Source organism: Tachyglossus aculeatus, chromosome 2, assembly GCF_015852505.1.
Source record: "Tachyglossus aculeatus isolate mTacAcu1 chromosome 2, mTacAcu1.pri, whole genome shotgun sequence".
NCBI lineage: Eukaryota > Metazoa > Chordata > Mammalia > Monotremata > Tachyglossidae > Tachyglossus > Tachyglossus aculeatus.
Window position 1 is genome coordinate 128267584 of NC_052067.1, and position 22722 is coordinate 128290305.

The 22722-nt window shown below is 40.1% G+C and overlaps 1 protein-coding gene across 2 annotated transcripts in view; it reads left to right on the top strand.

Moving 5' to 3' along the window:
- UCHL3 (ubiquitin C-terminal hydrolase L3) overlaps positions 1 to 22722 on the top strand; it is a 117905-nt gene that overhangs the window by 85450 nt on the left and 9733 nt on the right. For both annotated transcript variants that reach the window (XM_038770716.1, XM_038770719.1), the window contains one exon: positions 20556 to 20631. In XM_038770716.1, the coding sequence (XP_038626644.1) occupies positions 20556 to 20631 (76 nt within the window). The remainder of the gene's footprint in view (positions 1 to 20555; positions 20632 to 22722) is intronic.

Here is a 22722-nt window from a genome sequence, read left to right on the forward strand (position 1 = left end):
TTAAAATAAGGAAACGTATCTAAAGAGGGTCAGTCAATTAATCAATCAATCGTACTTATTGAGCGCTTACTCTTTTCAGAGCATAGAGCCTATCCACCTCCACAACAACCAAAAGCTCCTTACCGTAGTCTTTAAAGCGCGTGGGAGAGTACAGTACAGAGAAGCAGTGTGGCTCCATGGAAAGAGCACGGGCTTTGGAGTCAGAGGTCATGGGTTCAAATCCTGACTCCGCCACTTAGCTGTGTGACTTTGGGCAAGTCACTTAACTTCTCTGTGCCTCAGTTACCTCATCTGTAAAATGGGGATGTAGACTGTGAGCCCCTCGTGGGTCAACCTGATCACCTTGTAACCTCCCCAGCACTTCGAACAGTGCTTTGCACATAGTAAGTGCTTAATAAATGCCATTATTATTATTATTATTAATAACAGAGTTGGTAGACACATTCCCTGCCCACAGTGAACTAATGGTCTAGAAGTTCACTTGGAAATGTGTTCCCGTCTACTGTTTAAGGTTGTTTGCCCAGGCCAAGAGAAATGAAAATAATGAAAATGATTGAGAAACTCCCACCTTCCACTTGATATGCCAGTTTGATGTCGATCGATATTATTTTAATTTGAAATATTTTCAAGATGTTTTGTACTGATCGAAAGAGTTCTTTAAATGCTAGATAAGTAATTATACCTAATAATTTATGAGAAGGTAAGCACATAAGACTTTTCACTCACGCATTACTTAAGTACGCACCAAACTCTATTTCATTTCTGCCAAAACCTTAAAACTATTTCCAACTGAAGATAATTTGAAAAGAATGCTTTCCCCTCCTCCCCGCCCCCCGAGGAAGCAAGAGAATATTTAAAAAGAAAAGCACTTACATGTAATTAAACATGTTTTCATTGTTAATTGCCATGGGCAAGACAGAGGGAAACAATAAATGAAAAACTGATGAAAAGTGGCTTATGTAATTTAACTAAGATGTTGCTATTATAGCCAAATTTTGCAAGTACCTAAACTACTTCAGATGCATACTTCACTTCCAAGACTTCATTTTCTTCCCTTCTGATCTTAGCACAGCTTTTACTTCTAACCAGAATTATGTATTGCATATTTCAGTAAGTCAGCTGTATTTAGTGAGTGCTTTCTGTGTAGAGAACAGTGTACTAAGCGCTTGGGAGAGTACAATACAGCAATAAACAGACACATTTTCTGCCCACAACGAGGTTATAGTCTAGAGGACTGTATTTCTGTGAAATTATATTTGATGTTTGGTGTAAGGCTTCCTAACCCTCCCGCAATGATAGTAGGTCTTCAACCCAGTCAATCAACCAGAACTATTCGGTGATGTCACAAGTTTCTTGTCCAGGAAGAAACCCGTCTATCTTCCTTCGTGTGGTCTATTCTTCACTCTAGAAATAAACTGTTGCTTTGAAGTTGCTACCTAGTGTAAAAGTAGCCCTGCCCTTGGTCCAGGAGAAAGGCCACCAGTCTGGGAGCCAGGAAACCTGGGTTTCTTGATCTGACTCTGCAAATAAGGGAAATGTCTGCTAGGGCTGTGATATCATAGTTGAAGATTTGTGCCTAAAGAACAACGTCGGGCATCCCACAAAATGGACAGACCCAGGAGGAATTTTGAAAAATAGCTAACATGTGCAGTGAAGACCTGAGACTAAAAATAATTTTGGCATTTGTTAGGCATTTACTACGTGCTAAACTAAGGGCTGGGGTAAATAGAAGATTATCAGGGCAGACACAGTCCCCGTCCCACATGGAACTCCCAGAGTAAGTAGAAGGGAGAACAGGTAATTGAATCTCCCATTTTATGGATGAGGAAACTGAAGCCCAGAGAAGTTAAATGGCTAGCCTGAGGTCACACAGTAGGCAGTCCTCTGACTCTGAGGCCCATGCCCTTTCTGCTAAGCCCCACTGCTTTTCATGGGGGCACTACTAAAGTGATAGGTGGTTGTGCTACAGCAGAGCATCTGTGATACGCTGCTGTCACTTCAGCCATCAATAGATGCTACATGTCAAAAAGCTTTTGCCGCTCTTGCGATGGACAGATATCCCTGCTAGCCTCCTCCTCCTTGCTCATTGCACTCCATGCCGCAGGGAGAGCACTAGTCACTTCTAGGAAGAGGATTTATTAATCAGCCAGTGGTAATTAGTAGACACTTTACTTCGTGCTGTCCATTTTTCACTCTACTACCCGGATCATTTTTCTACAAAAACATTGTCAGTGTTTCCCCACTCCTCAGTAACATCATCAATCATCATCAATCGTATTTATTGAGCACTTACTATGTGCAGAGCACTGTACTAAGCACTTGGGAAGTACAAATTGGCAACATATAGAGGCAGTCCCTACCCAACAGTGGGCTTACAGTCTAAAAGGGGGTGACAGAGAACAAAACCAAACATACTAACAAAATAAAATAAATAGAATAGATATGTACAAGTAAAATAAATAAATAAATAGAGTAATAAATATGTACAAACATATATACATATATACAGGTGCTGTGGGGAAGGGAAGGAGGTAAGATGGGGGGATGGACGGGGGACGAGAGGAAGGAAGGGGCTCAGTCTGGGAGGGGCTCATCCAGTGATTGATGATGATGATGGCATTTATTATGTGCAAAGCACTGTTCTAAGTGCTGGGTAGGTTACTAGGTGATCAGGTTGTCCCACGGGGGGCTCACAGTCTTCATCCCCATTTTACAGATGAGGTAACTGAGGCCCAGAGAAGTTAAGTGACTTACCCAAAGTCACACAGCTGACAATGGGTGGAGCTGGGATTTGAACCCATGACCTCTGACTCCAAAGCCCGTGCTCTCTCCACTGAGCCATGCTGCTTCTCTGCTTGCCCATCTGCCTCTGCAACAACCAGAAGCTCCTTCCCATAGGCTTTAAGCAGTCAAGCACGTTGCCCCCTCCTTCCTTACCTCTCCGATTTCCTACTACCACCCCGTCTACACTTCCACCCTCTAATGCCAACCTACTCACTCTACCTCGATCTCCTCTATCTCGCCACGTGATGGGATGGCCCACATGGCCTAATGGAAAGAGCACAGGCCTAGGAGTCAGAGACTGGTTCCAGTCCCAGCTCCTCCAGTTGTCTGATGTGTGACCTTGGGCAAGTCATTTAAGTTCTCTGGTTCTTAGTTACCTCATCTGTAAAATGGGAATTGAGACTGTGAGCTCCAGGTGGGAGAGGGACTATGTCCAACCTGATTACGTTGTATCTACCCAAGTGCTTAGAATAGTGCCTGGCACATAGTAAGTGCTTAACAAATACCATTATTATTATCCTGCTTCTGGCCTGGAACTCCGTAACTCTTCATATCCAACAGACGATCACTCTCCCCACTTTCAAAGCTTTATTACGAGCACATCTCTTCCTAGGGGCCATAATCCCTCTTCCTTCCCCGACTAAGCCCTTACTTCCTCTTCTCCCCCTCCCTTCTGCAAAACCCTTGCACTTGGATTAGCCCTCTTTATTCACCCTTCCCTCATCCCCACAGCACTTATATAAATATATGTAGTTTATTTATATTCCTAGCTGTCTCCTCCTCTAAACTGTATGCTCATTGTGGGCAGGGAACAGATTTATCAGTTCTGCTGTATTGTACTCTCCCAAGCAATTAGTATAGGGTTCTGCACACAACACTCAATAAATACAATCAATTCATTGACTGCAGAGCGCTACACTGCTAAGCACTGGGAAAAAATATTAAAGTGAAAATTAAACATGGTCCCTGTCACTTGTGAGGGTCACAGTCTAAAGGTTTATGTAGGGAGAAGGATTGGAGACTTACATGTCACGAGTGTAGAAACACTAAAACAGCACAAACAGACGGAAGAGTCCGAGAGCATGTGGAAGGAAGGTCAGAGTAGGGACCCTTGCTATCATGGTAATGATTCCCTTTGCTTAAGTCCCCTAACTCAAAGTTTCATAACTGAGGCTCACTCTCATCTTCTAGGATTAGCTCATTCATTCAATCATATTTATTGAGCGCTTACTGTGTGCAGAGCACTGTACTAAGTGTTTGGAAAGTACAGTTCGGCATCAGGTAGACACAGTCCCTACCCAGCAACGGGGTCGCCTTACCTCCTTCCCTTCCCCACAGCACCTGTATACATGTATATACGTTTGCATGTATTTATTGCTCTATTTATTTATTTATTTTACTTGTACATATTCTATTTATTTTATTTTGTTAATATGTTTTGTTTTGTTCTCTGTCTCCCCCTTCTAGACTGTGAGCCCACTGTTGGGTAGGGACCGTCTCTATGTGTTGCCCACTTGTACTTCCCAAGCGCTTAGTACAGTGCTCTTCACACAGTAAGCGCTCAATAAATACAATTGAATGAATGAATGAATGAATAGAAGGGGGAGACAGATCTCAACTGACCTTTCCTATAGTTGCCTAGAAACTGTAAACAGTAGTACTTGTATTTCAATCAATCAGTTATATTTATTGAGTGCTTATTGTGTGCAGAGTGCTGTACTAAATGCTTGGGAAAGTAAACACAACAATGTAACAGACACATTCCCTGCTCAAAACAAGCTTACAGTCAAGAGAGAGAGGCAGACATTAATCTAAATAAATAAATTGCATATTTCCATTCCAAAATGATATGGTTCCATCTGTTTTCTCATTCCACCCCTTTCTTTTGCTATTGAGGGTAGGAGTAGAAATGCAAGAATAGAAATTTGAGAGGCTGGAATGCATTTGTCTTAAAAATAATGAGAACTTTTATTTGGTTCATAGATTGATCAGTCATCGATGGGAAAAATTAGTCTGCAGGAACTGATTTGACAAGCCTGGATAAATCGTAAGCTTGTCGAGAATGTAACCTGTTTAGACACTGCCCAGTTGGGTTTTGACTGTTAGGAGAAGAAAAAAAGGTTTTCAGATATCTTTGTGAGGTGGCTAAGGGAGAGATAATTTTAATTTATTATCTGAAAATTAACCTTAAATAATTGACCCTTTTCTTAATGTAAAGCACTATTTTTGACAAATTATTACTTCTCTGATGCCATCTTTACCAAAGCTCCAATTTTACTGCTTCCATGGTAAATGATGGGCATAATTTAGATTTATTCTACCATCTTTAGCAGAAATCAACTCCAATATTAGATGAAATTCGTAAAGAAGCTCTGTATAGGGTATGGAAAATACTTGCTTCAGAAAGATTGCGTATTCCTTCTCAACTTATTTGGAAGTCAGAAGTATCCAAAATTAATTTATTTTAAAGCACTTACATAGTTCTTATATTACTCTTGCCCTCAGGGATACACCAAAGAAGTAGATGAAAGTGAGTGCTTTGCTCATAGTAAGTGCTTAATAAATGCCATCATTATTTTTATTATTATTTGCTAGCAGGAGGTCTTTAGGGGTGCAAATCCTAACAATGTGGAGGTTTATCAAATAGGAAAAAAATAAAGGAAAATGGCATGATATATAATAATAATAATAAAGAGCTGGAGTGGATGCAAGCAAATTGTGTTGGACACGGTGTCCTAAATGAGGCACACAGTCTTTATCCCCATTTTACAGATGAGGGAACCTAGGCACAAAGAAGTGAAATGACTCACCCAAGGTCACACAGCAGACAACTCGTGGAGCTGGAATAAGAACCCAGGTCTTTCTCACCCTCAAGCCCATTTCTATTCACTATGCCACACTGCTCTTCTAAAGAAAAGCTAACATAATTACCACAAAATGAAATTCAAAGACCAAGCAGCCAGTCAAAGAGATAAAACTAACAATGGAGATGATGGAAACTCCTGTCAGCTTTGATCCTAGACCCTGCCATTTCCTTGCTGAGGACCTGGTTTGCCCAGCACCATTAGCACTTACTCATGATTTTGCAATATTATGGCCTGTGGCACACTTTCATTCATTCCTTAATGAAAACTCTTAAATATCAGTTCAGGAGTATCTCCTCCCTCTGAGCTGCCTAAATACACCAGTGTCTTGGACTATGTAATGGATACATTTTGTTGAGCTTTGTTTGTATTTTTTAGGCAAAACACATTTATAAACAAAGGGCAGTTTTCTTAGCATTGCCTGGGAGGAAGTTCATTTCATTCTGAAGGTCTCTAATTACTTTTTTTATCCTGCTAGTTAAAGGTTCTTTCATGTACAGAAAATTACAATGCTTGACTAGCTTTTAAAAAAATTAACAGGATGTCTAAGAGAAAATGCTTTTGGGGTAAACCCAATGAATGTACTTTATTTTAACTTAAGAAGATAATTACAAATCCAATTTGTACTTCCCAAGCGCTTAGTACAGTGCTCTGCACACAGTAAGCGCTCAATAAATACGATTGATGATAATTAGCTAAATGTACTTGTGATTGCAGAGTGCCTGATTTCTTAGGAGTCAAATACAGTACTTCAAATTGATTTTGTATGTGTGAATGAATTTTAAAATTTCCATTTTTCCTTGAAAATTACAATCACCTACCAAAAGAAAGGTGTTCATATCGTCCTTTCTCCTACGACATGATATTTACAGTCCTACAAAACGCCCATGTTTTCCAAAAAGATGTGTTGTCTTAATACCTATTTCAGTGGGAAGTAAGATGTTAGGTGGAAGATGGCTCAAACAGTTCTTTTACACCATAATGAATTAGAAAAAGTTGGGGAAGAAGGAAAAGCCCTGTCATCATGCTTTATAGGGCTAAAACTTCAAGTGAACTGTTGCGTTTTTCATTTATTGCTCTGACACTTAACAGAGACAGTGATCATTAGTACCTCTTGAGGAACCAGTTTGCCTTGCTTAAAATCAGTCTGTAATAAACACTGAAATATAAATAATTGAACTTGGTTCCTGTTGTGATGCTAATGGAGACTAGTAACTTAGTTTCCATAAGATTCTGGATCTGTTAGGCACAACACTCTTGCCAGAGAGCTGTCTCCTCATAACCAAATCTAAGGTTCCTTATGGTAAATACGTCCCTTTGTCTACGTTGTGTAATGAAGGCATGCATTATTAGCATAAAATGACTTCTCTGGTACTGCATGCACTTATCATTTTATAACAAAACCTGTATGTTCTAGGTTGATAGAGAAATTGAACCAACATTTAAAGAATTGAAAATATTGTGGAGTTTTTTTGTTATAGAATGCATAAAGAATTTTGCTGTGGACACAAAATTTGCCCTACTCTCTTACTGTTTGAGACTGTCAAATATATTTCCAGATAGCTTTGCCACACAGTATCTTATTAACCCCTCATTTTACACTCCCGAGAAAAATTGTTCAATCTGAAAGCTTGCTCTATTTTTATAACCCCCTGTTTATTCATCTTATACTGTTATCATTGTCCTGGCATTAGTATGTTGGTACTAGCCACAGCATTGGTCGTATAGTGGTTTGCGTAGCTGCCTTCCAAGAATCAACCCGGATTTGATTCCCGACCAACACATTTAGATCATCTTGATTATTTCCGATTGGATGGCTTAAGGAACCATCTTCCCTCTATACCTATTTCCTAATTAAGACCTTTTCCTTCTTCACCCCTTCTGACTATAATAATAATGATGGTATTTGTTAAGTGCTTATTATGTACAAAGCACTGTTCTAAGTGCTGAGGGGGATACAAGGTGATCTGGTTGTCCCACGTGGGGCTCACAGTCTTAATTGCCATTTTTCAAATGAGGGAACTGAGGCACAGAGAAGTTAAGTGACTTGCCCAAAGTCACACAGCTGATAAGTGGCAGAGCCGGGATTAGAATCCATGACCTCTGACTCCCAAGCCCGGGCTCTTTCCACTGAGCCACACTGCTTCTCCGAGCTCATTGTGGGAAGGAAACATGTCTACCAACTCAGTTATATTGCACTCTCTCTCAAGTGCTTAGTACAGTGCCCTGCACACAATAAGCACTCAATAAATACGATGATCGATTGATTGACTTTTGACAAAGTAAATAACCGTCTGTTATACTGACTCCAAATTTAAAAAGCAGCTTTATTGTCAATAGCAACAGTGGTGGCATGCTGTCCTCGCTCTTAAACTGGTTGTAAGGTTTTGGTTACAACATGAAAGGTGGCTATACCAGAAAATTGGAAAGCCTAAAAACTCTTTCTCCTAAATATACTCATAGTGATTTTTAAATACTTCTTATTCCTCTTTTTTTGCTTTATTAAGTTGTCAGATTATTTTTATCCTTGTGGTTCAGTCACTAGATCCCTCTCCCTTCTGCACCGTCTGTACACTTGGATCTGTGACCTTCAGGCATTTGATAATCTCCCCACCCTTATCCCCACAGCACTTATATATATATATATATATATATATATATATATATATATATATATATATATATATATATATATATATCTGTAAATTATATATTATTAATGATTTATTTATAGGAATGTCCTTCTCCCCCTCTAAACTGAAGTTTGTTAGGGGCAGACTATGAATCTACCAACTCTGTTGTGTTGTACTCTCCAGAGCGCTTAATACAGTGCTCAACACAGAGTAAGTGCTCAATAAATGCCACTGATGATGATGATCCTTTGTCTGCTGGGACACCTTGGGCAAGTCCCTTCACTGTGCCTCAGTTACCTCTTATGTCAAATAGGGATTAAGAGTGTGAGTCCCATGTGTGACAGGGACTGTGTCCAACCTGATTAGCTTGCCTCTACCCCATTGCTTTGAACAGTGTTTGGAACACAGTAAGTGCTTAACAAATACTGACCCTTTTTAGTTTGTGAGCCTGCATGGGGCCAGGGGCCGTGTCTGAAATACAATATTCTCCTTGTACCTTACTCTAGTGCCAAGTACTCTGTGCATGTAAATGCTCAATAAGTGCAATAAATAATCATATAAAATCAAGTCTACTTCATTCAGATCTGGAAAATGGGGAAAAGAGTATGAAAGCAAATTGTAAACTGAAATTCTGATCTCAGATCCATATTTTTTTTATGTGTGAGGGATCCATAATAGCTCCTAGTGTCTATATGAGCCTGATCCCTAAATTCAGGGACTCATAACCTAAATGGTAGTTTAAACTTCAAAGTGTAACCTTTTAAAGTAAGTAGTAGTGGGATTCACTGCCAGTTATTTAAGTTAATACATGTATAGTCTTTCCTGTAATTTCAAGAAAGGAGACTAGAAATTTCAAAAGTTCTTAACATTACACTTTGTATCAAAGCTGTTTTCATCAGCTGGAATTTTGTTCCCCAAAGTTGTTCTTGCATGTAGTTTTGCATACCATGTAAACTTTGTTAGTGGAGTCAGTCTAAAAATTATGATTTGTGGCTACTGCCCTTCAAATTATATTTGACACATGGCATTAGCTAAATAGGCTCCAACTCTAAATAAATATCATTTTAGAAATTGCGCAGGTTCAAATGACCTGTGTTTAGTAACTGTATTTAGCCAATGGAACCAGAACAATTGTGATGAGAATTAGATGAAGGAAACTCTTGGGTCCCAAACCTGGTTCTGCAGAACCTCTAACTTTCAGCAAGTCCCATAACTAGGATAGTTTAGGAAAGAATGACCTACCACAATATAATGTGTTGGCTAAGGTTTACTGTGCTCTTAAAAAGAGAAGCGTAATATAAAAAGGCAAGTGTAATATAAACATCATCAAAGTACTCTAGATTCATTTTGCAAAAGGGGAATTTTGTCACTTGCTTTTTAAAGGACTAATCAGTCAAAAGATATTGAGTACTTAGCCCATTATTGGGTAGGGACTGTCTCTATCTGTTGACGAATTATACTTTCCAAGCGCTTAGTACAGTGCTCTGCACACAGCAGTCAATAAATACGATTGAATGAATGAACGAATGAATGAGTACCTACTGTATTCAAAACACTGTACTAAATCCTTGGGAGAGTATAATAGAGTTAGTTGACGTGACTTCTGACCTCTAGGAGCCTACATTCTAGCCGGGGAGACAGGCACTAAAATAATTTAGACAGAGGAAGGGCCAACGTGAATATTTAGATGATTTCTTAAGTAATAGGGTGTGTACAAAAGTCCTATAGCTGGTTGTGAGTTTGAAGTCACAGTGAAAAACAGTGATTATTACAAAAACAGCCTTTTCTGTAATAATTCATTGAGGTTACACTATAGGGAAATAAGACTTCTGAGTATACCCAAAGTAGCCAGTATAAATTTTCTTCATGACATGCTCATTTTATTATCCATTTTGGACCAGCTCCTCATGAGTCAACTACCAATTCCCAGGCACTGAAGGAAATAAGTGCATTGGAAGCCACTTAATCAATCAGTGGTATTTATTGAGCACTACTAGCCCCAACTCCTCCCTTCCTCCATGCATGTGAGTTGCTGCTTTTGGACATTTAGGAGAGAGAGCAGAGTCAAATGAGATCCTATCTTGAATGTTGGAGAATCACTGCATTAGATCACTGACATCAATAGAAAAAGTGAGTCCTGAAGGATTAGAAGAGGAGGACATAAGGAAAGACGAGGCAGTGGATAACTGGAAAGAGGAAGAAACAATAGAAAAATAAATGCTTTGGAAGCAACTTGATCAATGGTATTTACTGAGCGCTTCTTATGTTCAGGGTACTGTACTAAGCACTTGGGAGAGTACAGTATAGCAGAATTAGCAGGCACATTCTCTGTTCCATAACGAGTTTACAGCCTAGAGGGGGAAACAGGCATTACTCTGAATAAATAAGTAATTTTTAATATATACTTTAAAGATATGTACATAAGTGCTGTGGAGTTGAGGGTAGGGCGAATAGCAGATATTCAAAAATCACAAATCCTTATCTGCAAGCTCCTTGTGGGCAGGGATCCTGTCCACCTAATCTAGTCTATTGCTCCTTCTTGGGCATTTAATGCAGTGTTCTACACATAGTAAGTACTCAGTAAATACCATTGGTTGACTGGTTTCCAGCCTGAGAATATTGATTAGTGTTTGGGGTACTCAAGCTCAACAGATTGTAGCATAAGAGAAGCATCGTGGCTCAGTGGAAAGAGCACTGGCTTGGGAGTTAGAGGTAATGGGATCGAATTCTGGCTCCGCCACTTGTCAGCTGTGTGACTTTGGGCAAACCACTTAGCTTCTCAGTGCCTCTGTTATCTGTAAAATGGGGATTATAAGGCTGTGAGCCCCATGTGGGACAACCAGATTACCTTGTATCCCCTCCAGCGCTTAGAACGGTGTTTGGCACATAGTAAGCGCTTAACAGATGCCATCATCATTATTATTATAATAGAGTGACAGCTGACAGCTGTTCGACACCTGTTTGGCTCGCTGTTTCACTTTCAGAGATGTGAATGTGGTTCAATAAAAACCCGATCAACTTATCTGGGTAACTTATCTACTCAGATGGTGAGCCCTATGTTGGACAGGGACTGTGTCCGACTTGATTTTCTTGCATCAGCCCCAGCTCTTAGTACAGTGCTTGGCACATAGTAAGTGCTTAACAAATACCAAAATGGTTATTATTAGGTACTCAATTCAGTTGTTCCCCAGTTTCATAATGATCAAGCTGGTTCTCTTTTTTCCTAGAATTGAATATTTCCTTTTTTCTCTTCATTAATCCTACTTGCTTTCTGCACTCTGGGCTCCTGAGGGACCGTGACTGGCAGGAAGAGAAAGTTCTGGTGGTGATGCATAAAACCACTAGCCCTTTAATCAGTTTCTCCAGCAGGCTGTAGATCCTGAGGTCTTTGGGCTGAGAGTGTCATCTGTCATTCCTGACTGGAGACTCCATCAATTTCTTATCGCCGCTTTCCCTCCTCCCCTCTCTTGCCCATTCCCCGACAAGCTCTGAATGTTCTGTGTAGAACTAGTAGAGAAGCAACGTGGCCTAGTGGATAAAGTACGGGCTCGAGAGTCAGAAGGACCTGGGTTCTAATCCCAGCTCTTCCACCTGTCTGCTGTGTGACCATGGACAAACCATTTCACTTCTCTGTGCCTCAGTTACCTCATCTTTAAGATGGGAATTAAGACTGTGAGCTCCATGTGGAACAGGGACTGTGTCCAACCCGATTTGCTCTTATCCACCCCAGCGCTTAGAACAGTGCCTGGGACGTAGTAAGTGCTTAACAAATTCCGTTATTATTATTACTGTCATTGTTGTTGTTGTTATTATTATTAATTTCATGCAGTAACTGCAGCACTGAATTTCAGGTGGAGCCTTGTATTCCCCTGAAAGAGGTGTTTCGATGAGCAGGATAAATTCTTAATCTATGTAGTGACAGAATATCTCGAAGGAAAAGGGAGCACTATAAACCATCCCACCACATCTTCGTGGATGCATATCATAACTGTTATTATCATGATTATTATCATGGTATTTGTTGAGCGCTTACTACGTGCCAGGCACTGTACTAAGACGTTTGACTTTAAACCAACCCTCGAACCCAACCCTTTCCCCCAATGAATTCAGTTAGAAACTTGAAGCCATATGGAGTGATGGTGTGACTATTTCCTTTTCTGGATAAAATTGTTTCCCATGACCGTGCTCTAAGTAAAATGTTCTCTTTTTTAATATTTATGTAGTCGTCCTCGCCATCCTCATCACAGCCTCATTCTAGCCACTGCAGAACGAAGGCCTCACCATTGTGTCACCATGCATCCCTGCCTTGGGTCAAACGTAACCATGTAGGTCCTGCCAAAGCTACCAGTCCATCTCTCCGTCTTCGTCGCTGGCGGCCCTTCTTACGCCTACCATCTGTGGGGCTCCATTCTGTTGTAAGTGTAGACAATCTTCCAACTCTTCTTCCTCCGGTGACCAGGACAGTCCATTGCCACCTAAGATTCTACAATCTTCAGGCCGCTTCTCTCTTAGCCACGCGTTTCGTTTTCCCATTCGACAGACAGCAAGCATATCTCTCGCCATGCTCTGCTGTCTAGCTTGACTTTTAAACCGTCTTTTCGGTGAGCATCCATCTTTCCACTCCATAGATTTGCTGGTACGCAAGTGCCTGCTTTGTGCCAATGGACCTTGATGATATTATTCAAGTTCATGAAAGCTCTCACGCCAGCCTGTTCTCTTTTCCACCTCATCTCTCTTGGTTTCTTTCAGTTGGTCCTGGTCAAAAAGTGCTTCGCAGCTTCTAAATTCTTTGCATCATTTTTTTTCCACGTTCCCGAATATGACTTTAGTCCTCTGCCATATTCCTTTTGGGTTTTTTTTTTCCACTTTGCCCTCAGTCTGAAATCTTCAGGGTCATAAGGTGCTTCATCTGATTTATCTAATTTAATCTGCCAGCCTGAGGTTGCTCAGGTACTTGGTTTAATCTCGACCTGTCCTCCTTTGCTTTCTAATCCTTTTCTAAACTCCAGTAGGAAGTGAAGATTTTCTACTCGTTAAATATTGTATGATTCCTAAGTGCTCCACCATTTTCCTCTCTATCAGTCTACACGAGTTGACGTGTGCCCGCCGAGCTGCTGCCACGGCTCCTTGAGATCCTTAGGGTGGGGAAACGATGGAATGGATTTTCGTGTGCTGCCTGACCTAAAATAGGAGGTGTGCAGTTGTCATTTGTTGATGACATATTTGTTGATGACATATGCGAAAAAGCATTGGTCGTTGGGTTTCAGATTCTTCTTCTAAAACTAGGACGGCTTCTTAATCACTTTCAGGAAAATGGTAAATAGCAGGATAACTGAATTGAAAGAAAAATATGAAGAACAGAACCCTGACTAAACCTAGAACTGTTCTTTAGAAGAAAAGTGAGTTTTAATATTAATGTCTCACTTCTCTCAACTTCAATCAGTGCTATTGATATGTTGAGAGGCTATGAAGTAGGAAAGTATGTCACACATGCCCACTTCTGCTTCAGTCAGTCAGTAGTAGCCAAGGTAGAATATTTAATTGCTAGTAGTTTCCCCAGTATTTGTCAAGCACTGGTATCTCACTTGCAGATTCACTTCTAATTGGAAACTATTTTCAGTTTCTGTATTTGGTCAATGTTTATATGGTTGGTATTTTTCCTTAAAGAAATTGTCTGCAGAGTTGGAAATGCTAATTCAAAGATACCTGATTTTGTAATACAGATTTACTCATTATTTTGACTTAGAGGCAATTTTTAAAATCATTTGGGTAATATTTAAAAAGAAAATTATTCTCAAGATATCCTTTTACTTTTGCTGAAAAGCCTTTAAGACATTTATAAATTTTCTAAGATGGTTATTCTTCCTTAATATAATTCACAATTGTTTCTTATCTTCTCCATTACGTGCATTAGGAAAAGTAGGTGAACACAAAAATGGGATCAGAAATGATACCTGCACACAGTAAGCGCTCAATAAATACGATTGAATGAACGAATGAATGAATACCCATGGGTGTGTCTGTCATTGGGGGTGAGGTGGGGTTCCTTTAGGTTATCTGTGTGGTGGTATTCTTGAATCATTCTTGAAACAGGAGGTAAATGAATCAATCAGTCATATTTATTGAACACTTACGGTGTGCAGAACACTCTACTAAGTTTTTGAAGAATTCCCAGCCACAACAAGCTTATAGTCAAGAAGGGGAGACAAACACTATGATAAATTATGGATATGTACCTAAATATTGTGAGACTGAAGGTGGTGGGAATGAAGTGGACAAGTGCAAGGGCAACTCAGAAGAGAGAAGGAGTAGGGTAAATGAGGGCTTAGTCAGGAAAGGCCTCTTGGAGGAGGTGTGACTTTAGTATGGCTCTGAAGGTGGGGAGAGTGATGGTCTGTCAGATAGGAACAGGGATCGGGTGGGAGTTCCAGGCCAGAGGCAAGATGTGGGTGAGGGGTCAGCAGCAAGAGAGACGAGATCAAGGTACAGTGAGTAGGTTGGTAATAGAGGAGTGGGGTGAACATCCTGGATCGTAGTAGGAAATTAGCAAGATAAGATAGAAAGGGGCAAGGTGATTGAAGTCAGTGGTAAGGAGTTTCTTTTTAATGCATAGGTGGATGGGCAACCACCGGCAGTTCTTGAGGAGTGGGGAAACCTGGACTGTACATGGATCAATGTGGTAGCAGTTTTGAGTGGAGAAGAAAGGGTGGATTTTAGCAATGTTGTGAAAATAGAATCAGGAAGATTTGGTGACATTGAATATGTGGGTTGAATGAAAGAGGAGTGGAGGATATGCCAAGGCTTTGGGCTTGTGAGACAGGGAAGGTGGTGGTACTGTCTACAGGGATGGGGAGGACAGGGTTTCGGGGGAGAATGAGGAGGTCTGTTTTAGAAATGTTAAGTTTGAGGTGTCAATAGAGATGTCCTGATGGCAGAAGGAATGTGAGACTGCAGAGAAAGAGAGGTTAAGGTGTATAGAGCTCTGCATGGACCAGACATGGTATCTGTTAAGCACTCACTATGTGCCAGGCACCATACTAAGTGCTGGATTAGATACAGGTTAATCTGGTTGGACATTCCCTGTCCCACATGGGGCTCACAGTCTTAATTCCCATTTTACAGATGAGGTAACTAAGTGCTGGATTAGATACAGGTTAATCTGGTTGGACATTCCCTGTCCCACATGGGGCTCACAGTCTTAATTCCCATTTTACAGATGAGGTAACTGAGGCACGGACAAGTGAAGTGGCTTGCCCATGGTCATACAGCAGATATGTGGCAGAGCCAGGATTAGAACTCAGGTTCTTCTGACTGTCAGGCCCTCGCTCTATCCAGTAGGCCATTCTGCTCTCTTCCAACTTCTTGGCCTCTGAGGAATGGACTGAAGGAGGAGTGCCTTAATGGAGAGCATATTATTTAAATGTTCCTTGCCCTGGCTGAGTCTCCCCTCAATTGAAGATGAACCTAGACTTGGACATGGTATTATTATGTCTCAAACCCTGTTCCAAGGTCAGGGGTAGGTACACTGTGGGACAGGGACAATGTCTGACCTGATTGACTTGTATCTACCCCAGTGCTTAGTACATAGTAAGCACTTAACAAATACCATTTAAAAAAAAATAGAGAAAGGCGCCCCGGTGAGTGTTTAGGCTGGTTCCATAGTTGCTGGAACAGTTTTGTGATTGTCTGAGGCCCATTGGTGGGTAGACTGTGAGCCCACTGTTGGGTAGGGACTGTCTCTATATGTTGCCAATTTGTACTTCCCAAGCGCTTAGTACAGTGCTCTGCACATAGTAAGTGCTCAATAAATACGATTGATGATGATGATGATTGGTGAACTGTAATAAGATGGCAACTCAATCTATTCACTTGTGTCCATATCCCTTTAAGTGTTCAGTTCTGCCACATTGGTAGAACTTTGAAAACTTTGGAGTTTAGATGGTCTGAACGCAGAGTCTTTTTGTTTGTTTTGTTTTGTTTTTCGTTTTGTTTTGTTTGCTTTTTTAATAGTATTTGTTAAGAGCTTGTTCTGAGCACCGCTAATACAAGCTAATCAGGTTGGACACAGACCATGTTCCACATGGGGCTCAAAGCATTGATCCCTATTTTACAGATGAGGTATCTGAGGCACAGAGAAGTTAAGTGACTTGCCCAAGGTCCCAAAGCAGACAGGTGGTAGAGGCGGGATTAGAACCCAGGAGTTAAAATACACCTATCGGGATTGGGTCAAGCTCTGAAGATGCAATCCAAGTAGGGTTCAAATGGCTCGTGTCCTCTTACAGTGGTTTTAATTATCAAATACTGAAATTATAGAAACTGCAACACACTACAAAATAATCACTTTCAGTCATTCATTCAATTGTATTTATTGAGCGCTTACTGTTTGCCGAGCACTGTACTAAGCACTTGGGAAGTACAAATTGGTAACATAAAGAGACGGTCCCTACCCAACAGCGGGCTCATGGATGAAGGCTAGTTTCTTCCCTACTTAAATTTGACTGCCTATATTCCACACTGGCCCTTACTCCTTGACTTCATATTGTCATGCTGCTTTCTAAACCTTGATCATGTAGAGAGTCTCAAGCTTTGGGTCTTCGAGGGTAATACATATCTCTGTTTTTCAGGCTATTGACTGGATATTTAAGAAAAAAAGAATTCATTGAACTCTAGTTGTGTAAAATGGCAGCACTTGGGAGGCAGAATTGAATGGAAAGATCCTTTAAAATGTAGGCAAACTGAGGCTAAGGAAATATTGGAAAAACAAATGGATCAGTAGACACCAGAAACATCTAAGAGGTAAAGTGGGGAAAATGAGAATCCTTCCTTATTTGAAGTAGAAAAGTCATCTTTTTTTTTTTTAGCAACTATGGGTATACAGTCCAGGAATACAGCTGCTGTGTTGAGATGAAATATTATTGAAGGGAATAGCAGAGAGCAATAACAACAATTTATCGTTACAATTTCACATCCAACTAGATTTTAGGATCTTGGTCATTCTTTACCTTTATATCAGAAGAAACGTGGCCGATGGGAAGCAGTATGCCTAATGGAAAGAGTTCGGGCCTGCAAGTCAGAGGACCTGTTTTGATTTTTTGGTGTATTTATGGTATTATTATGTGTCAAACCCTGTTCCAAGGGCAGGGGTAGGTACACGTTAATCAGGTTGGACAGAAACCCTGTCCCACATGGGGCTCACAATCTAATTAGGATGACAATAGGTATTGAATCCCCATTTTACAGTTGAGAAAACTGAGACACAGAAGAGTTAAGTGACTTACCCAAAGTCACACAGGAAGCATTTGGCAGAGCCAGGATAAGAACCCAAGTCCACGGATTCCCAGGTTCATGGTCTTTCCACTAGGTCATGTTGCTTCCAATCCCAGCTTTGCTATTGCGGGAGCTTGGGCAAGTAACCTAACTGCCATGCCTCAGTTTCTTCATCTGGAAAATGGGCATTTTCTACCTGTTCTCTTTTCTCCTTAAACCGTGAGCCCTATGCAGGACAGGAACTGTGAATGATTTGGTTATCTTATATCTACCCCAGTGCACAGTACAGTGTGTGACACATAGTAAGTGCTCAACAAATACCATGATTATTTTCATTGTTGTATGGAATATACCAGTTTTTATCTGGCCCCTTGATCATAAAACGTATCAAAATTTCTGGAGAAGAGTTACATTTCAGCATGCTCCTTATGTATTGTGCTCTCCCAGGTGCTTAGTTCAGTGGTCAGCACATAGTAAGCGCTCAGTAAATACCAGTGATCAATTGATATGAATGTATTTTCCCAGAACCCAGTGATGGAGACCCAATCACTGATTCACAATTTACCATTTTGCGCCTTAGATAACAATAATAATAGTAATTGTGGTATTTCTGAAATTCTTACTTTTAGCGTCAGGCACTGAACTAAATGCTGGGGTGGCTACAGTACAATCAGGTCTGACACATATCCTGTTCCATATGGGGCCCACAGTGTGAGAGAGAGATAGAACAGGTATCTAACCCCCATTTTGTAGATGAGAAAACTGGGGCAAAGGGAATAATAATAATTCATTCAATCAATTGTACTTATTGAGCCTTCCTATGTGGAGAGCACTGTACTAAGCACTTGGAAAGTACAATTCAGGAACAGAGACAATCTGTGCCCATAATGGTATTTAAGCGCTTACTATGTGCCAAGCACTGTTCTAAGCTCTGAGATAGATACAAGGAAATCACGTTGTCCCACGTGGGGCTCCAGAGTCTTAGTAAGCGCTTAGTACAGTGCTCTGCATTCATTCATTCATTCAATCGTATTTATTGAGTGCTTACTGTGTGCAGAGCACTGTACTAAGCGCTTGGGAAGTACAAGTTGGCAACATATAGAGACGGTCCCTACGCAACAGTGGGCTCACAGTCTAGAAGACTGTGCACACAGTAAGCACTCAATGAATACAATTGAATGAATCCCAATTTTACAGATGAGGTAACTGAGGCACAGAGAAGTTAAGTGACTTGCTCAAAGTCGCACAGCCGATCAGTGGCGAAGCTGGAATTAGAACCCACGACCTCTGACTCCCGAGCCTGTGTTCTTTCCACTAAGCCACACTGCTTCTTAAGTGACTTTCCCAAGATACCAGGTCCCCTGACTCCCAAATCTGTGCTATTTGTACTAAGCATTGTTTTCCTACTGCTGATTACACATTTAAAAAGTACCATGAGCTCATTGCAGTAAAGGTGCTGGATATATGCAAAGTAGTGGAATTGCTATACTTTTCGGTTTTCAATTTTGTATTATAACACTTAAGTTTTACCATAACTGTTAAAAGCTCTTGGTTAACCCTCGGCTAGTATAGTATAATTATCAGTTTAAAGTTGCCAAGACACAAAAGACTTTGGCCAAAAGAAGATAAACTATTTGTTTTAAAAGGTAACATCAAAGTGAATTGTTTATAGTCATACATTAAATGTTTTTATGCATTAACCTTTGAGTCTAAATCCACTGGGTACCTTTAAAGGTTTAAAAAGGTCTGTTATAGATTCCCGTATGAACCATGTAAATTTCACTAATCTGATTACCAAAATTGCTGATAATATGGGCACTTCTAGAAGGAAAATTGTCGATATTAGAAGTATGTATTGATTTTAACTGTTAATTGTGCCTGTTCTTTTTTTTTAATGGCGTTTGTTAAGGTCTTTCTATATGCCAGGCATTGTACTAAGTGCTGGGGGAGATAGAAGTTAATCAGGTTGTCCCTGTCCCACATGGGGCTCACAGTCTTATTCCCCATTTTACAGATAAGGTAATTGAGGCACAAAGAATTTAAATGACTTGCCTGAAGTTACACAGCAGACAAGTGGCTGAGCTGGGATTAGAACCCAGGTCCTCTTAATCCCAGGCCCATGTTCTTTCCACTAGGACAAGCTGCTTGTATGGAGTTACAGATAATAGTTACATGACATAGACTTGGGGGAGAAAGCATACAATTTAATTTAGTTTTTTTCTTTAAATTTCAGATTTGTTATTTCTAGTCATGAAAATAAAATCTAATTATCACTGTGCTAATGGAAAGGCAGTGAAACTATGAATTCTGATAAAATATAATCGTTATATGCTATTATTTTAGCTAATCATCTTATGAATTCTTGGGTCAATTGACATAAAAAGAAAACCAAATTGGCATTTTGAAAAATACTGCTTTACTTCTTTGTCCTTGGGATAGTTAACAAGGACAAAGGATATCCACAGAATCCAGATTTTCAAAGAACTTTAGAAAAATGTACATAGTTGTTGAAGATTATGGAAAAAGAATGATAGCCATCCCTTAATTTTAACCTGAAAAATAATGTGATGTTTCCCTAGAGGGTATTTATTTAAATTTGTTTGGTGTTAACTTTAAATCACTACTCTGCATGGGAAACATAGGTAGTTTTTCATTCAAATCAGCAGCGTTTCCTGAATTGGTAACAGAAAAATGAGGTGAAGGTAAATTTTATACAAGATGATGTCTTTTCTGAAAATCATCTTTGTAGAAATGAACAGTTATGAAACACTAACACAAATTTTAAAGAAAATAATGTTAAAGATTATTCTAATTGTTAACTGTCTGTTCTAACAGAACCTAATTGCTAGTCTTGGTATATGTTACCCAGAATACATCCTACTCATGTATTATTATTTATTTATTATTATTGTTTATTATTGCATTATTATTTATCTTTTAAATGTATGAGCTGATATATTTGTGATTGTTAATATTCATAATATGTGTATTTTCCCTCCTGTTCCAGGCACCAAATATAGATGAGAAAGTAGATCTGCATTTTATTGCATTAGTTCACGTAGAAGGTCATCTCTATGAATTAGGTAAGAACTGTTTAAATTTATCTTGGAGAGGGAAAGGGCAAGGGGAGATGATTTATTTTTTAATTTATGATAAACAGTACTTTTCAGGTAAATACTTATTTCAGATGCACTGGTTGAATTGTAATTGTCATTGTATCAACTAGATTTCCCTCTTAAGATTTTTGCCAGGAAAAAATAGGATTGTTTTAAGAACAAAAAACATAATTCTAGGATGTTAGTGTACCACTAACTTTCCTACTGCAGCAGATCAGGAAACTAAAATCTATGGCAGGAAATCTTTATTAATTTATGCTTAAAAACTATTCAAGTTTTAGAATACTGTTACTCTTGTCAGCTGGATAAAGTGGTTTAATTTTTTCTAGTGATGAACAAAGACAAGATGAAGGTAGAGAAGCAGCGTGGCTCAGTGGGAAGAGCCCGGGCTTGGGAGTCAGAGGTCACGGGTTCTAATCCCAGCCCCACCACTTTTCAGCTTTGTGACTTTGGGCGCAAGTCACTTAACTTCTCTGTACCTCAGTTACCGCATCTGTAAAATGGGGATTAAGACTGTGAGCCCCACGTGGGACAACCCGATCACCTTGTATCCACCCTAGCGCTTAGAACAGTGCCTTGCACATAGTAAACGCTTAACAAATACCATTATTATTATTATTATAGATGCATTAATTAAAATGATTTTTAAATATAGTTTTTTAATTACATAGTAATCCTATACAATAATAGGTGTAGTATTTATCAGGCTGATACTGACATTTCCTCTTGCTTCCAGGACATCTCTTACTTGGATGTCACGCCGACCCCTCAAATTTAACAGTCCCAAACCAGAATTCCTCATTTTCCCACCCCTCCCCTTGACTTACCTATCATTATAGAGAGCGTCACCATTTTGCCTGTCTCAGAAGCCCTAACCTTGGCATTATCCTCAACTCATCGCTCTCGTTCAACTCATACTTTCCATCTGTCACCAAATCCTGTTGGTGTAGTACATACGCCATCCACTCCATCCGAACTGCTGTGATGCTAATGTGATAACTTATCATTTCCCACCCTGTCTGTTGCATCAGCCGCCTGTCTGTCCTCCCTGCATCCACACTCCCATTCATTCATTCAATCAATCGTATTTATTGAGCAAGCACTGTGTGCAGAGCACTGTACTAAGAACCTGGAAAGTACAGTTCAGCAACAGGTAGAAACAATCCTTACCGAACAACAGGCTAGAAGTGGGGAGACAGACAACAAAACAAAGCAAGTAAAAATCAATCAATCAATCGTATTTATTGAGCGCTTACTATGTGCAGAGCACTGTACTAAGCGCTTGGGAAGTACAAATTGGCATCACATAGAGACAGTCCCTACCCAACAGTGGGCTCACAGTCTAAAAAGGCATCAATAGCATCAAGTAAAAAGGCATCAATAGCATCAAGATAAATGAATAGAATTATAGATATGTGCACATCATTAATAAAATAAATAGAATAATGTACATATATACACAAGTGTTGTGGGGCAGAAGGGGGTAGAGCAGAGGGAGGGAGTTGGGGCGATGCAGAGGAGAGAGGGAGCTGAGGAAAAGGGGACTCCCCTTTCCAGTCCATACTTCACTCTGCTACCCAGATCATTTTTCTGAAAAACTGTTCAGGCCATTTCTCCCTACTCCACAAGAATCTCCGACGCTTATCCATCCACCTCCACATCAAACAGAAACTCTTTTAAGAGTTTCTTAAGGTGAGAGCTCACCTCCTCCAGGAGGCCTTCCCAGACTGAGCCCCCTCCTTCCTCTCCCCCTCGCCCCCCTCTCCATCCCCCTCATCTTACCTCCTTCCCTTCCCCACAGCACCTGTCTATGTGTATATATGTTTTTACATATTTATTACTCTATTTATTTTACATGTACATATCTATTCTATTTATTTTATTTTGTTAATATGTTTGGTTTTGTTCTCTGTCTCCCACTTCTAGACTGTGAGCCCACTGTTGGGTAGGGACTGTCCCTATATGTTGCCAACTTGTACTTCCCAAGCGCGTAGTACAGTGCTCTGCACACAGTAAGTGCTCAATAAATACGATTGACTGATTGATTGATTAAGGCAC